The sequence below is a fragment of the Brassica oleracea genome, chromosome C2 (assembly GCF_000695525.1).
Source record: "Brassica oleracea var. oleracea cultivar TO1000 chromosome C2, BOL, whole genome shotgun sequence".
Lineage (NCBI taxonomy): Eukaryota > Viridiplantae > Streptophyta > Magnoliopsida > Brassicales > Brassicaceae > Brassica > Brassica oleracea.
In genome coordinates this window covers 2823366-2840295 of record NC_027749.1, presented here as the reverse complement: position 1 = coordinate 2840295, position 16930 = coordinate 2823366, and the positions used below count along the sequence as shown (strand labels likewise).

General features: G+C 38.8%; 3 protein-coding genes across 3 annotated transcripts; 2 read left to right on the top strand and 1 right to left on the bottom strand.

Annotated features, from left to right (window-relative positions):
- Positions 1-11: 11 nt before the first annotated feature.
- Positions 12-10923, top strand: LOC106325966 (callose synthase 3). Its single transcript, XM_013764016.1, has 43 exons — positions 12-115; positions 198-420; positions 499-599; positions 1096-1220; positions 1320-1413; positions 1497-1607; positions 1669-1785; positions 1871-1963; positions 2026-2117; positions 2338-2464; positions 2544-2681; positions 2755-2831; positions 2927-3020; positions 3097-3225; positions 3310-3424; positions 3493-3827; positions 3913-3965; positions 4040-4100; positions 4188-4269; positions 4353-4402; positions 4491-4577; positions 4653-4793; positions 4868-4962; positions 5033-5117; positions 5189-5349; positions 5463-5586; positions 5688-5788; positions 5862-5994; positions 6071-6222; positions 6392-6501; positions 6583-6705; positions 6784-6852; positions 6923-7112; positions 7187-7337; positions 7413-7532; positions 7628-7746; positions 7826-7909; positions 7987-8099; positions 8187-8416; positions 8880-9677; positions 9760-9810; positions 10216-10401; positions 10497-10923. Exons 2-43 carry the CDS (start codon positions 225-227, stop codon positions 10743-10745), a joined length of 5862 nt encoding a protein of 1953 aa, XP_013619470.1. The 5' UTR covers positions 12-115; positions 198-224; the 3' UTR covers positions 10746-10923.
- Positions 10924-11385: 462 nt separating this feature from the next.
- On the top strand, positions 11386-12013 carry LOC106325969 (CLAVATA3/ESR (CLE)-related protein 40-like). Its single transcript, XM_013764018.1, has 3 exons — positions 11386-11527; positions 11617-11663; positions 11801-12013. Exons 1-3 carry the CDS (start codon positions 11425-11427, stop codon positions 11903-11905), a joined length of 255 nt encoding a protein of 84 aa, XP_013619472.1. The 5' UTR covers positions 11386-11424; the 3' UTR covers positions 11906-12013.
- A 224-nt stretch (positions 12014-12237) lies between these two features.
- On the bottom strand, positions 12238-16501 carry LOC106325968. Its single transcript, XM_013764017.1, has 11 exons — positions 15982-16501; positions 15419-15621; positions 15142-15339; positions 14885-15052; positions 14716-14795; positions 14446-14521; positions 14156-14366; positions 13869-14068; positions 13686-13791; positions 13273-13362; positions 12238-13165 (listed from the first exon to the last, which is right to left on the bottom strand). Exons 1-11 carry the CDS (start codon positions 16499-16501, stop codon positions 12420-12422), a joined length of 2598 nt encoding a protein of 865 aa, XP_013619471.1. The 3' UTR covers positions 12238-12419.
- Between the last annotated feature and the right edge of the window lie 429 nt (positions 16502-16930).

The window sequence follows — 16930 nt, the reverse complement described above, 5'->3', positions numbered from 1 at the left end:
CATTCAGGCCACGCACATAAGACACATCCCTCTCTCTCTCACACACACACACTTTTGCGTACTACTTAAAGTTTCGCTGCTTTCCTTTGCTCATCCTCCATTGCTAGATCTCTCTGTATGTTCCTTTCAATGTCGCATCTCTGCTCCTTATTAATCTAACCTTGTCCGTCTCTAACGAGTTGTTTTGTTTCAAATAGGAACCTGGAGGTTTTAGGACAGGACTAATGTCGGCTACTAGAGGAGGTCCTGACCAAGGACCGTCCCAGCCACAGCAGCGACGGATCGTACGGACTCAGACCGCTGGTAATCTAGGAGAATCATTCGATAGTGAAGTTGTTCCTTCCTCGCTCGTTGAGATTGCCCCTATTCTCCGTGTTGCTAATGAGGTCGAATCTAGCAACCCTAGAGTGGCTTATCTCTGTAAGCAACTTTGCCCTGGCTTGTGATTAGTTTGTATCTGCTGCTGCTTTGTTGTTAATCTGGGTCTTTTTCACTTAGGTCGGTTCTATGCATTCGAGAAAGCTCACAGGCTGGATCCTACTTCCAGTGGTAGAGGTGTTCGACAGTTTAAGACTGCTCTTCTACAGCGTCTTGAAAGAGTGAACCTTTTCTTTAAAATAGCCAATGTTCTAAAAATCTATATGCAGCGATTAGGCGGCTTATAGAGGATTATTTTCTAGGCGGGTGCCTAGGCAGATTTTGAACGCCTTAAAAAAATGGGTTTGGAAAAATCATTTCGCTCATACCCGATTTGCCACTAGACCGATTTTTAGATTAGTGTAAATAGCAATGCTTGGCTCGTGCATGTGGCAGATTTTAACAAATGTTGTCTACCTTTTCTTTAAAATAGCCGATGTTCTAAAAATCACTAAGCAATGGTTAGGCTTCTTATAGAGGATTATTGTCTAGGCCGGTGCCTAGGCAGATTTTGAACGCCTTAAAAAAATTGTTTGAAAAATCGTTTCGCTCATACCCGATTTGCCACTAGGCGGCGCCTTGACCGATTTTTTAAACAGTGTAAATAGCAATGCTTGGCTCGTGCATGTGGCAGATTTTAACAAATGTGGTCTACCTTTTTCTTTAATTTTTGGGCAGGAACATGATCCAACATTGATGGGGAGGGTTAAGAAAAGCGACGCCCGAGAGATGCAAAGCTTTTATCAGCATTACTATAAGAAGTATATCCAAGCTTTGCAGAATGCTGCTGATAAGGCTGACCGGTTCGTCTAACTTTTACTTCAACTATGTCTTTTGTTAGATGTGACTTTGTTGTTCTATCACACTGTTTGATGCTTTGTGTGTGCTGTTAAATTCTTCAGGGCTCAGCTGACAAAGGCGTACCAAACTGCTAACGTTTTGTTCGAGGTGTTGAAGGCTGTTAATCTGACTCAGTCTATTGAGGTTGACAGAGAGGTAAGGCCTTGTTGTGGCACATTTATCATTTCTTTTTCTCTATTTCCTGTGCAATACTAAAATGAAGTTTGGTGTTTTTTAAGATTTTGGAAGCTCAAGATAAGGTTGCTGAGAAGACACAGTTGTATGTCCACTATAATATCTTACCTCTGGATCCTGATAGTGCAAATCAAGCGATTATGAGATACCCTGAGGTTAGTCTTAACTTTGGGCACTGTTATATATCAGCGGGGTAATGTGATCCTTACTGTGCAGATCCAAGCTGCTGTTCTTGGTCTTCGCAACACTAGAGGTCTTCCATGGCCAGAAGGTCACAAGAAAAAGAAAGATGAAGACATGCTTGATTGGCTTCATGAAATGTTTGGCTTTCAGGTAAATTTATTAGTCAGGGAAGTTTAGTTGAGAGTAATCTATAAGTCTGTGAATGTTTTGTCATGTGTATGTTATGATTCTGCAGAAAGACAATGTGGCTAATCAAAGGGAGCACCTGATCTTGTTACTTGCTAATGTGCATATCAGACAGTTTCCTAAGCCTGATCAGCAGCCAAAGGTTCGTACTTTTATTTCAATAAAGTTTAGTTCTAAGAATGACAAACATATTTCCTCTCACAGTTAGATGATCAAGCACTGACGGATGTGATGAAGAAGCTCTTCAAGAACTATAAGAAATGGTGCAAATACCTTGGTCGAAAGAGTAGTCTTTGGTAAGTGAATCTTATTCACCTATATTTGATTCTGTATAGTTTCTTCAAGAGTAACTGAAAGTTTGAAAATATAACGAAATGTGCAATGGTATGGTACTGGTCTAAGGAAAGGTTAGACTTGTATTCTTCATGAGCAGGGAATCAAGTTTAAATTGTTTATGCAAACTCTGGTGTCGATAATATTTGAAGAAACTTGTTTTAATGTATTATCTGTTTGCAGGTTGCCAACTATACAACAGGAAATGCAACAGCGCAAACTATTGTATATGGCTCTATATCTTCTAATCTGGGGTGAAGCAGCAAACTTGAGATTCATGCCAGAGTGTCTCTGCTACATTTATCATCATGTATGTTTCACGTTGCAAAGTCTTCTTCTTTATTGTATCATTCTTTGATCCTTTCTTCCTACTCTATTTCATTTTGCAGATGGCATTTGAACTCTACGGTATGCTGGCCGGGAATGTTAGTCCCATGACTGGGGAAAATGTGAAGCCAGCGTATGGAGGCGAGGAAGATGCATTCTTAAGGAAAGTTGTGACTCCTATCTATGAAGTGATTGCCATGGTATAGCTGAAATTTTGTGTTCTTTCTTTTGCTTGTTAATGTTTTTACTTACATAATCATATACCATTCACAGGAGTCTCAAAGGAGCAAGAAAGGGAAGTCCAAGCACTCTCAGTGGAGGAACTATGATGATCTGAATGAATACTTTTGGTGATATATCCATCTATCTGCTGCTTTCACACAGTTGTAACACTCTTCATAAGTAGCTTGAGTGATTAAGTTACATATGGTTTTCTACATTGCAGGTCAGTTGATTGTTTCCGTTTAGGTTGGCCAATGAGAGCTGATGCTGATTTCTTCTATCCGCATGTTGATCAGCCCAATACAGAAAAAGATGGGGTACACCATAACTACACATCTTCTCTGTTCTTGTAACACTTGCTTAACATCGTGTGTTTATTATCATATATCACAGGATAACAGCAAGCCTGCTGTGGCCAGAGATAGATGGGTGGGGAAAGTTAATTTTGTTGAGATTCGTTCCTTCTGGCATGTCTTTAGAAGTTTCGATCGAATGTGGAGCTTCTACATTCTGTGTCTTCAGGTATTATTACTCTCCCCAATTTGTTACTACCCCTTTTATGCTTTATTCACACAAGATGTGACGCTGATGATAAAAATTTGGAAGGCGATGATTATTATGGCTTGGGATGGCGGACAACCAAGTTCGGTCTTTGGAGCTGATGTCATCAAGAAAGTTCTGAGTGTATTCATCACAGCTGCAATAATGAAGCTTGGACAAGGTTGGTCAATGTTCATAAGTTTTTATTTGAGTGACGAAATCTCATTTACTAAAAACCTATTTGTGCAGCTATTCTTGATGTGATCCTTAGTTTCAAAGCTCATCGAAGCATGTCGCTACATGTTAAACTAAGATACATCCTGAAGGTGTTATCTGCTGCAGCTTGGGTTATTATTCTCCCTGTTACTTACGCTTACAGCTGGAAAGACCCTCCAGGATTCGCCAGAACTATCAAGAGTTGGTTTGGGAGTGCCATGCACTCACCTTCATTGTTCATAATAGCTGTGGTCTTCTACTTGGCGCCTAATATGCTCGCGGGAGTGTTCTTTCTTTTCCCTATGTTACGCCGGTTTCTCGAGAGGTCCAACTACAGAATTGTAATGCTAATGATGTGGTGGTCTCAGGTATTCTTAGAAAATAATCATCAGTTTGTAATTTTTATTATAGCTGGTGTGACAATAAATAACCGTCTTTTATTTAACCTTGCAGCCCAGACTCTATGTTGGCAGAGGAATGCATGAGAGCGCATTTTCCCTCTTCAAGTAAGGACTATATTTTTAACACATACATCATTGGCCTATGTTTACTTATTCTTTTATACGTTTTCCTTTGGTAGATATACCATGTTCTGGGTGTCGCTTATTGCAACAAAGCTGACGTTCAGTTACTACATTGAGGTACATGTTTCTCTTATTCTATTTCTGATAACCATTAACTGCTCCTTATTGCCACAAGAGTCTGATAAAAACTGGTATCGCTCACAGATCAAGCCTTTAGTTGCTCCAACACAAGCTATTATGAAGGCCCGTGTGACAGATTTTCAGTGGCATGAGTTCTTTCCTCGTGGTAACGACTTTTTACATACACTACATGACTACTGGAAGTAAAATATATTACTTTTTGTCACGTATTTCATTTTATTTGTGCAGCCAAAAACAATATTGGTGTCGTTATTGCTCTCTGGGCCCCTATTATTCTGGTAAACATAGTCATGTCGAACAATTTTTCCTCGTCTTCCCCTACTTTGTGCTTTTGCTGATTTTGATTTTGTGTCCATCCCTCTGTAGGTATACTTCATGGATAGTCAGATTTGGTATGCAATATTTTCCACAATATTTGGAGGTATATATGGTGCATTCCGCCGCCTTGGAGAGGTATTTGAACTTGAGGTTTCCTTTTTTTATTGTCATTGATGATCCCTTTATCCTTACTTTTTTAAATTGTTACAGATTCGGACACTGGGAATGCTTAGATCACGGTTTGAATCACTGCCTGGAGCTTTTAATGACCGCTTGATTCCAGATGGAAAGAACCAGCAGAGGAAGAAGGGATTAAGAGCAACTTTATCTCATAACTTCACAGAGGATAAGGTTAGTTGAACCGAGTAAGCTGCTATCATGAACGTTTCTTCTTATTAATTGAGTTTACTGAATGGTCACTTCAGGTACCTGTTAACAAAGAGAAAGAAGCTGCAAGATTTGCACAGTTGTGGAACACAATCATCAGTAGTTTCAGAGAGGAAGATCTTATAAGTGATAGGTAAATTTTGTATACCTTGTCTCACCTAGCTGAAAGAAACTGTGGAGCTCAACATTTTGAAAATTTCTAGGGAGATGGATCTGCTGCTTGTTCCATATTGGGCTGACCGTGATCTGGATCTCATACAGTGGCCTCCCTTCTTATTGGCTAGCAAGGTTTGTTCTCACAATAACCACACTGGAATCTAATCTTTAGGATTTTCTGATTTATTATTTTTTGGCCGTAGATTCCAATAGCATTGGATATGGCAAAAGACAGTAACGGGAAGGACAGAGAGCTCAAGAAGAGGATTGAGAGTGACTCTTATATGAAATGTGCTGTCCGTGAGTGCTATGCTTCATTCAAGAATGTCATAAAGTTTCTGGTTCAGGGAAACCGTGAGAAAGAGTAAGTTGCGTTGAGTTTTTGGAACCATAACGTCTCTTACATATCTGCATTTGATGTTGATAATAGCAACATTTTATACTATCTCATGGCCAACGTACATCTCTGTGTTTCAGGGTGATAGAGTTCATATTCACCGAGGTTGACGAACATATAGAGAAAGGTGATTTGATTCAAGTGTACAAGATGAGTTCTCTTCCTAGCCTCTATGACCACTTTGTCAAGCTGATCAAATACTTGGTAATGTTCTTCTTAGGGTGCTTTTTTTTCTCTAAAAAATGTCTTTTTAATTCATATATTTGACACTTGATCCAATATCTTTGTTTCTTTATCCCATGCAGCTAGACAACAATGTTGATGATAGAGATCATGTTGTAATTCTCTTCCAAGACATGCTGGAAGTTGTTACAAGAGACATTATGATGGAGGATTCTATATCGAGGTTGGCAAAGTTTCTTGTGCAATACATTGTCATATGAACATCAACATCTTATATACCCAATTTGTCTCTGTAGCTTGGTGGATTCGAGTCATGGTGGCGCTTGGCATGGGGGAATGGTCCCTCTCGAACAACAATATCAGCTGTTTGCATCTTCAGGTGCCATTAGATTCCCTATTGAACCAGTAACAGAAGCTTGGAAAGAGAAGGTAATGCCAGACAATCATATTCCTGCAGTCTTCATATTATTACTTGTGCTCCAAGTATTAATGCCTGTATGTGCAGATCAAACGGTTGTATCTATTGCTGACTACTAAAGAGTCTGCTATGGATGTCCCCTCTAACTTGGAAGCAAGAAGGCGGATCTCTTTCTTCTCAAATTCATTGTTCATGGACATGCCTGCAGCACCGAAAGTTCGCAACATGCTATCATTCTCGTAAGCCTTTTTGGTCATTTTATTTCATTTTTATATTTGAATCCACCATTTTGGTCAGTTAAACACTGTATAGTTGATAGTTTCCTCCAAATAGTTTATTATTATTTTATGGACATTTTTCATTATCAAACTGACCAAGTTTTTGTGCTCCTTGTTATTCTTATTGTAGTGTGTTGACTCCATATTACACTGAAGAGGTCCTCTTTTCTATGCATGACCTGGACACACCAAATGAAGATGGTGTCTCGATCCTCTTTTACCTACAAAAGATTTTCCCAGGTTAATTTTATTTACATTCTGTTTAAAGCTGCACCTTAAATTCTTGAACCACGTCTTGGACCTGACCTTTTTATTCTGTAGACGAATGGAACAATTTCCTTGAGCGGGTGAAGTCAAATGAAGAAGAAATTAAAGAGTCTGTTGAGTTAGAGGAGGAACTTCGTTTATGGGCTTCATATAGAGGGCAGACTTTGACTAGAACAGGTATATGCTCTTTTGGCAATTTAGATGGATACAATAGATTTTTGTTGTTAATAATCTTTTGATATTTTTTTTTTACAGTAAGAGGAATGATGTACTATCGAAAAGCATTGGAGCTTCAGGCATTTCTTGACATGGCTATGCATGAAGGTCTTCTTTCGTTAATAAAGTCTCCCAGCTGCTTATTGATGCTGACTCATTCTGATCTTTGCTTCTCCAGATTTGATGGAAGGTTACAAAGCTGTAGAACTAAACTCAGAGAACAATTCAAGAGGGGAAAGATCACTATGGGCACAGTGTCAAGCCGTTGCTGACATGAAGTTCACATACGTTGTATCATGTCAACAATATGGTATTCATAAACGATCTGGTGATCCTCGCGCGCAGGATATATTGAGACTTATGACAAGGTGTGTGCAGAATAATCCTTTTTTTTTTTTTAACTTGTTTGAAACTTATGATGGCTTTCCTTACAATTCGGCAGATACCCTTCGCTCCGTGTTGCATATATTGATGAGGTTGAAGAGCCAGTCAAAGACAAGTCAAAGAAAGGAAACGAGAAAGTGTATTATTCTGTTTTGGTTAAGGTGCCTAAGTCAACTGATCATTCCAACTTGGCACAGAATCTTGACCAGGTAATGCAAAGAAGTCCAACATGTATCTCTTCTTGTTTTGTCTTTATGCTTACATGAAACATCTTTGCCTTGTAGGTTATCTATAGGATCAAGCTTCCTGGACCTGCTATTCTTGGAGAGGGAAAGCCAGAGAACCAAAATCATGCTATTATTTTCTCTCGTGGAGAAGGTTTACAGACAATTGATATGAATCAGGTTTTGGCATTTGTTCTTTTTTACCTCAGCCATTATAGTTATCTCGACGCTTCATGTTTATATTAAGTTTCTTCCCTTGTTGCCGTTTTATTCAGGATAATTACATGGAGGAAGCGTTAAAGATGAGGAACTTGCTTGAAGAATTTCTCACAAAGCATGATGGCGTGAGGCATCCATCCATTCTTGGACTTAGAGAACATATATTCACTGGATCGTAAGTACTTTTTGCATTACCATTTATTTCACTTAAATTTGGTTGTCTCTAAGAACAAATGTTGTGAACACTTTTGCAGCGTTTCCTCCCTTGCTTGGTTTATGTCAAATCAAGAGACTAGTTTTGTTACCATTGGTCAGCGATTACTGGCAAATCCTTTGAGGTAAGTGTGCTTACTAGTGATTATTCTCCTTGTTTCCATTCCAAAATCATAATGTTGGTCTTGTTACTCCTATGTAGGGTCCGTTTCCATTATGGTCATCCAGATGTCTTTGATAGACTGTTTCATCTAACAAGAGGTGGTGTTAGCAAAGCATCCAAAGTAATCAACCTCAGTGAAGATATCTTTGCAGGTATATATTCTACTCTTGCCAAGGACTAATTTTTTTTCTCACATTGGTCTAAGTGATTTGATTTGCTGGTGGTTGTGTGTTGAGCAGGATTCAATTCTACACTTCGTGAAGGAAACGTTACACATCATGAGTACATCCAAGTAGGTAAAGGAAGAGATGTGGGTCTAAATCAGATCTCTATGTTTGAGGCCAAGATTGCAAACGGCAACGGAGAGCAGACATTGAGTCGAGACATTTACAGGCTTGGCCACCGTTTTGACTTCTTCCGTATGATGTCGTGTTACTTCACCACTGTCGGCTTTTACTTCAGCACCCTGGTACTATGTCGTTCCTTTTTGGTTAAACCAAGTTCGGTTTATTCGGGTAGTTCGGGTTGGTTAGTTCAGAATTCGGTTAGTTCGGGTCACCGAAGTGAACCGAAAAAGGTTCGGTTTAAAAAAATTTTACCGAAGTTTTCTGTTTTGCGGTTAGTTTGGTAAACTTTTCACTTAGTTCGATTATTTCAGTTCAGATTTTGGTTAGTTCGGTTTGGTTATTTCGATTCAGATTTTGGTTAGTTCGCTTAAGATTGGTACTGTTTGATTATTTCACTTAGTTCGATTATTTCAGTTCGGATTTTGGTTAGTTCGGTTTGGTTATTTCAGTTATTTCTATTCATATTTTGGTTAGTTCGGTTAAGATTGGTACTGTTTGGATTTTTTTTTATTTTTTAGAAAACCGAACTAATTAAAATCCGAACTGAAATAATTGGATCTGATTCATTTTCAACTGTTTTGATAGATTACCGTTCTCACTGTCTACATCTTCCTCTACGGACGTCTCTATCTTGTCTTGAGCGGGCTTGAGCAAGGACTAAGCACACAGAAAGGCATCCGAGACAACACACCTCTGCAAATAGCTCTCGCTTCACAGTCCTTCGTTCAGATTGGTTTCCTTATGGCTTTACCTATGCTTATGGAAATCGGATTAGAGAGAGGTTTCAGGACAGCCTTGAGCGAGTTCGTCCTCATGCAGCTTCAGCTAGCGCCAGTGTTCTTCACATTCTCTCTCGGGACCAAGACTCACTACTACGGAAGAACCTTACTCCACGGCGGCGCCAAGTACAGGTCCACAGGGAGAGGCTTCGTCGTCTTCCACGCCAAGTTCGCTGACAACTACAGACTCTACTCCCGGAGCCATTTCGTCAAAGGGCTTGAGATGATGCTGCTGCTAGTTGTGTATCAGATCTTCGGAAGCGCTTATAGAGGCGTGGTTGCTTATCTTCTGATCACCATATCTATGTGGTTTATGGTTGGGACGTGGCTCTTTGCTCCCTTCCTCTTCAACCCTTCGGGTTTCGAGTGGCAGAAGATTGTTGATGACTGGACTGATTGGAATAAATGGATAAACAATATCGGAGGTATTGGTGTCCCGGCTGAGAAGAGTTGGGAGTCGTGGTGGGAGGAGGAGCAAGAGCATCTCAGACATTCGGGAAAGCGTGGCATTGTTGTTGAGATCTTGTTGTCTCTAAGGTTCTTTATCTATCAGTATGGGCTTGTTTATCATCTCACCATCACAGAGAAGACTAAAAACTTTATGGTATGTAGACTTAGACTAAACTTCCAGTCTATATAAGCTCTTAGTGTTGGTATTAATCTAATTTGATCACTTGTTGACTCAGGTTTATGGAGTTTCGTGGCTGGTGATCTTCTTGATACTGTTTGTGATGAAGGTGTGTTTTTGCTTTATACAGTTATATATCTTTCTCTGTCAATAAAAATCTGAGAAATTGCTTAAATTACCTAAGTTGGCTACCATTTTTCGAAAATACATTTAGTAAAAAAATACTCTAATATTTGGGTTTAAGGTTTAGTGATTATTGTTTAGTGTTTTGTATTTAGGGTGTGGTGCGGGGTTGGGTTTATAAACTTCTATAAATGTTTTATAAATTATTATCTAACATTTATAAATTATTTAGGAGAATTATTTTATTTTTTTAATCATGAATTTAAGGTATACTTATATGAAAATAGCTATTTTTAAAGGTAAAATTGAAAAGTTGTAGTTAAATTAGGATAAAGTTGAAATTCTCCGTAAAAATAATATTTTTATTGCTGATTGTTTGTTTGTCTTTCAGACTGTTTCTGTCGGAAGGAGGAAGTTCAGTGCGAGTTTCCAGCTGATGTTCCGGTTGATAAAGGGGCTAATATTCTTGACCTTTATCGCAATCATTGTGATACTGATCACACTTGCTCACATGACGATACAAGACATAATCGTCTGCATCCTTGCGTTTATGCCTACAGGCTGGGGCATGCTCTTGGTAAGTAAAAGAAAAAAAACATTCTAGTTGTGAAGAGTCTTGTTATGGGATGAAACTGAAGCAGTTTTTTTGGTGTTGTTGTTGTGTTTGAACAGATTGCGCAAGCGTGTAAGCCGGTGGTGCATAGAGCAGGCTTCTGGGGATCAGTGAGGACACTGGCTCGTGGATATGAGATAGTGATGGGACTGTTGCTGTTCACGCCGGTGGCGTTCTTGGCTTGGTTTCCGTTTGTGTCTGAGTTCCAGACGCGTATGCTCTTCAATCAAGCGTTCAGTAGAGGTCTTCAGATCTCTCGTATCCTTGGAGGTCATAGGAAGGATCGTTCTTCTCGAAACAAGGAATGATTCAATCATCATCACTTCTCCTCCACTTGGCTGTAATGCAAGGGATGTCTTATGTTACAAGAAGCACGAATCATATGGATGTGATATTAGTTTTTAAATCATTTTAATTCACTTATCGCCAATGTAGAGAAACAAGTGTAGTATGCTTTAACCATCCAAAAAATATTTTAAACTTTTATGAGCTTATCCATGACATTAAAAGCTTTTTGCAATAGTGGAGCAAAAGTTAATTTAATTGAAATATTGATGAGATGTTTTTGTTCATCTCTTTAAATGATTTGATATTTCGTTCTACTTCTACTTCTAAAATGGGCTCTCTTAACTATAATGGAAAGAAGCCCGACTTTGTTTCATAAATGGGCCAACATGAAAGCCCACTAACTCCGCTAAAGAATAAATAAACAAGCAGCAACGTGGCGTCTAAAACCAGCTCCACGACATTTGTACGAGAATGAATATTTGTCTGACTCGTTCCAGCCTGTAAACGGTAATCATCGTCCGTACAGGTTAAAGTGACGGATTAAAAGTTTAAAATGACGGATACGCCCATCCGCTCCACATCATGACGAGGGCAAAACCGGAACTTAAACTTTATTAATTAGACGACACCTCTTGACACGCTCACTCTCTGTCACTTCTTTCTTCAACAAAGGGAGGTTTTTTCATTTTGTTTTTGAAAATGGCGGCCATGAGATACAAGGGAAGCCTTCTCATCACAATCATCTTCTTCTTCTCCGTCTTCCTTCTTCAATGCCCACTTGCTCACTCTTCTTCTACAAAATGTAAGTCACTCTCTAAGAATATATTTTTTTAATCTTTTCTCGATCCTTGGTTTCTATGAAATGACTCGTCTGTTTTCTTTTGTTTCTAGCGTTCTTTTGGTTAGGAGAAACGGAAGATATGAACGCCATGAAAAAGGTGAAACATAGTTTTGTTTCTAGCGTTCTTTTGATACTCGTTTTGTATTCAACGTAGGGATATAATATATTGTTTATACTTTCATTTCGATTTTGATGAATAAAACATATCATTAAATATAATTTTGGACAACACAGGAGAAGGAGATTGATGTTGGATCCGCTTATGATGTTGAAGAAAGACGAGTTCCCACTGGATCCGACCCTCTCCATCATAACCATGTTCCCTTTACTTCTCCATAGATTACATCTGCTGTTTTTCCCGTAGTTCACTTATAAGTTTGTAACACGTTTTACAGTTTCCAGGTCCTGGGTTTTGTTTGTCCGAATGTTACTTTATTTTCAGGGTTTTTGAATTGATTAGCTTTGTTAGTGTATATAATCTCAATTGAATAAACGCATGAAACAGTTTTGTCATCTTCTAATAAAATACTATTGTGAAAAATAAAAAACAGTTTAGTACAATTTTAGTTTTCACTGGCTGAAGACTGCAACCTAGTCTGTTCTGTTTTTTTTAAGAATCATTACATTGATGAACAATAAAATCAAAGATGTTAAATAAATTCTCATGCAAATTTGTGAAAAAAAACTTTATATATTTATAGTAACTTGCAACATACATTTGTGGATTAATTGCATAACACAAACCACCTAACAAACTAAACATCTAAACACAACCCTTACAGCTAATTCCATAACAATTTTCTTATTTTTCTTCCACATTACTTAAAGGAGCTTTTTTTAAGTATATATTTCTTCAAGTTTGTAAACTGAAGTACACATTGTATGTTTCATCTCTTAAGCTGAACAATGGAGATAACACAAAGTTCCTCTGCACTCCATTCATCACAAAGCTCATAGGATTGTATTGACTCATCCCTTTCCTTAACACAAAGCTTGATGCCTCTTTAAACTTCTCATCACTCGCATCAGAATCACACTTGAGCTTCAGTTTCATCCCCGGCTTAAGGGTTTGATCACTGTACACATAACAACCCTTCTTGCCCTCTAGCATTAAAGAAACACTCCCCTGCTTCCCATCAACTCCAGCAACTAAACGAAACCTCGAGGCTTCTTTGTCACTAGAAGAAGAACCTTGAACCGCAAGGGAGCTATCAGTTGCTTGCGTCACAAGCATCCCAGGGAAATCAAACGGTTCGATCATAACCTGGCTACCAATCAGCTCCTCAGGACCTGATGATATCCCTCCTTTGGAATCATCAGCAGTCACGAGCCTGAAAGTTGCTGCAACGGCGGCTTGTGTCCCTGGCGCAGGTGATGCTTCCATGGTGATGGTTTGGTTGTTGTTTGACAACACGTAAGATGTGTTTCCAAATTGTTGCGAGAGTGTGACAAGGTGACTGTTGTGTGTTTCGGGTATAGAGCTTATCCATATGTTATCTTTAGCCTGAGTTGTGATGCTCCAGTCCCGGCTTGTGAGTCCAGCTAACAAGTAAGGGCCATAGAGTATGGCCTGAAGAGATGCGTATTCCGGTCTATCATCTGATAAATCAGTTTATGTTGTCAGAACAGAACATCTAGTATCCTGCTACTTGTAACTTGCAAGAGTAAAGACATAGTAATCAGAAGATGCAGACCAGTGGCTATACCTTTTATAGCTTCTGTTCTGATACTCAAGGGTAGCTCCATGGTTACTTGATCTCCTGATTTCCAGTTCTGTTTGATGGATAGAAAGTTACCTGCAAAGCAAAAGGTAGCTCCAATATGATTCTCATTTAAACATTCTAGAGACTATAAACAGAAACAAAGGACACCTAGAGCTGGTTTTGTTCTTAAAATATAGAAACCGATTTTGTGTTATAATCAATGTTCAAGAAATTGCTAGGCGCTAGTTAGACACTTTATTATGAGATTATTGATTAGGCGGACGTCTAGACCGATTTTTTTTCACACCTAAACCGACTTCTTAAAAGGTAGTTCTGAATAAGTCATTTCGTTTTGTTCCGATTTGCCGCCGGACCGATTTTCAGAACACTGGTTACAATACAGAAGGTTAAATTACCTGAAGCTGGTACTTTCAAGGATTGTTTATTCAAAGAGACTTTAGCACTTTCAGAGTTTGTCCAAACAGGTATCCTTAAATTCAAAGTGGACTCCTTCCCTATCACCTGCAAGAAAATCAGATCCATCAGACTCCCTATTCACATGAACAGAGTTTCATCTGGTTTATGCCAAAAGATTTTACCCCTTTGGAAGAAGAGAAAGTGAATGTCACACGCATGTACGGATCCCATGACACAACCGGTTTAACTGTCTGAGATAGCGAAACACCAGAAGACTTCCAATCTAGTGTGCTTGATATATATTGTGTGACATAGAGAGCTGGAGACTCTCCATCTTCTTGAAAATATATAGAATCTCCAAGTTTTGAGAAAGATTCAATTCCTATGAACAGAAACCAAAACAGAACCATCAAAATCTATAAGTTTGTGTGAGTAAATCAATACCAGATGAGTGTAGTTAAGAAGTTACCAGTGCCATAGCAACACCAGAAGGCATCATAAGGTGTTCCCCAACCGTGATAAGTCACGGCTTTAGAAACACCTTTACCCAATGGGAGCATGTATATCATCCGTCCGGGCTCGGTTCCCCTTTGAATCCCAAGCACACCGTTTGTCAAAGCGCGCTCGTAATAGTCTGCATAACTAACTTCTTTTGTCCACCTGAACAGATTCCTAGACACCTGAAAATTGTATTAATTTAATATGTAACCTTGAGCTAAATAAAAAGAAAACAAAAACAAATATTTAAATGATGCTTACTTTGAGCATGTTATAAGTAGTACATGATTCCTCGTTTTCAGTCTGCAGCGAAGTCGCCAATCTCTTTGGATCTTGCCTAATGTTAAACATTTCCAGATAATGTTTTAGAGTTAAAACCAAAATAGTGTCAAAATGAAACAAACTCTTATTAGAGACAAAGTCTCCCACATCGAAAGTTGGAAGAGATCTCAAATAATATTATATCCAACTTCCGATGTGGGAGACTTTGTCTCTAATAATTCTAACATCAGGTCATGTTAGTACTATTACCAGAATTCGCCGACTGATGTTCCTCCGGTCGCATAGCTGTGGGAAGCATTGACTATATCCATAAAGAACATTGAGATTTCCTGTAAATGCAGATATCAGAATCAAGAAAAAAATAAATGTTTTCCTTATAAAAATCTCACACTTTTCAAGATTATGTATGATTCAGTACCTTATGAAGTGGATCACCAGTGATTTCATACCGAAGTTGGGAACCAACCACAATGGGAATATGTGTGTTAGAGTGGAATCCACTTATATCATCAGCCTGGATAGCAAGCACTCCAAGAAAGCAAGGCTTGTCAAAGAGATGTGCGAGCAGCAAATACTTGGAGTCTCCCTGCAACAGTCCAATAAAACTATTGATATGACACAAAAGCTAGATGTAGATAATCTAAGGAGGAGTCTGATAAGAGTTTTGAAACTCACAGTGATGCTGTATATCTGATAGAGAACATCATTCATGCCACCAGTCTCCTCGTTTAGTGATTGCCAATGTCTTTCAACGCTGTACATCTTTATCACATTGCGAACACGGATGTAGAAGTAATCAGCCATCCATGTTGCCATTTTCAGAGCTTGACTGTTCCCAGCCAACTTGTACTGATCCACCAAGCCGGCTAAAATCTATCAAAATTTAGACATAAAGTTAGAAACCTTTTTTTATACAAAACATCACAAGCATCTCAGATGTATGAGTATTCACCTTGTGAATGGTGTAGTATGGAGCCCAGACAGGCTTTATAGCTTCAAACCGGTCGAAAAAGCTCGAAGGGAAAGCAGAGAGATAACCAGTGCCAACCTTCTCCTGGCAAGCAGATAAAGCTGAGACAAGAGCAGACATCTTCTCCTTGAGAGTTTCATTATGAGTACTTGCCCACATGTAAGCTGTTGCACTCAAGTAGTGACCTTAAAAAAAAAAACAGTAAGATCCTTTTAAGTGTATGCAAATGTTTAAGGTGAGAATCTTTATAGGGTCTATGCATTCTAATATATGTTCTAAAAATCGGTGTAGGCGGCACCTAGACGTCCGACTAGTCAGCAAATCAGATCTAAATAAAAAAAAATTTCTAGAATAATTATTTGGTCTATACGCTCAAAAAATCAGTCTAGGCGTCCTTTAATCAATAATCTCATATAAAGCTCCTAACAACCATTGCTAATACCAAAAATCAAAATCTATAAACCTATTTTTTTAATTCCATACTATAAAAAACACAGATCAAGAAACTGAAATTGAATTGGAGAAAAGAATCAGCTTTATATTACCAACAAAATGTCCACGGAGTTCACTATCAGGTCCCTCCCAACCTCCATAAGGAACACCAGGAGCAACAAGACCAGCAGCTTTACGGAAACTCCAACTCAAACCATCAACATCCAGCATCAACAGATACTCAAGATTCGTCTGCTGAGCCCTCCACTGGAAAGTGCTCGGATCAAGCCTAACGTCGTGCAAGGAAACGTCCTTTAAGAAGCTACCGGATGCGTTATCATCCGAGTTCTTGATCTTACGATACATGATGGTCCAGCTGTACTCATCTTCCTCTTCTCTAAGCATCTTGCGCGGTAGCAAACTAGACCAAGCTGAGTCATCGGTTGGCGTGAGATGGTAATGAGAGAACAGCTCTGTTTTGAGAGATTCGTTGTTTGATCGGAGAAGCTCGTTGCGGAAAGTGTGTGATGAGAGCTGCGAAGGAGTGTTTGTACACTCTTTTGCTAGAGAAACAAGAAAGGTTATGTGTAGTAGTAACGCAATCGCTATCGTTACGATGAAACCAGACTTCATCTCTGTTTTTTTTCTGCAAGTGTTTTAGAGAAAAGAAAAGAATTTTTAATGATCAAAATGAAAACCCAGATTCAGATTCGAAGAAGAGAATGAAAAGATTCTAAACCCATTTAATAATAACAGTTAGAGATCGTTGTAAGAGAAAGAGTAATGAGATGGGGATATTTATAAAGCGTGGTAAAGTAAAAGACTTTTGAAGGATTAAGCAATGTCTGCCACAAAAACAAAAAAAAACAAAAGGATGTAAGAGAATGGAGGAAGGAGGAGAGGAGGTCACGGATGCTTTGTCGTTTTCGCTGTCTGGTTTTTTTGGAATGGACTCTGTTTCGATGAAAGATGTCTCTGTTTTTTTTTCTCGAGATGAAGAATGCACTACTAAACAAAAGGCACATACCATTAACGATTAAACAAATATTATTGTTTTTTCTC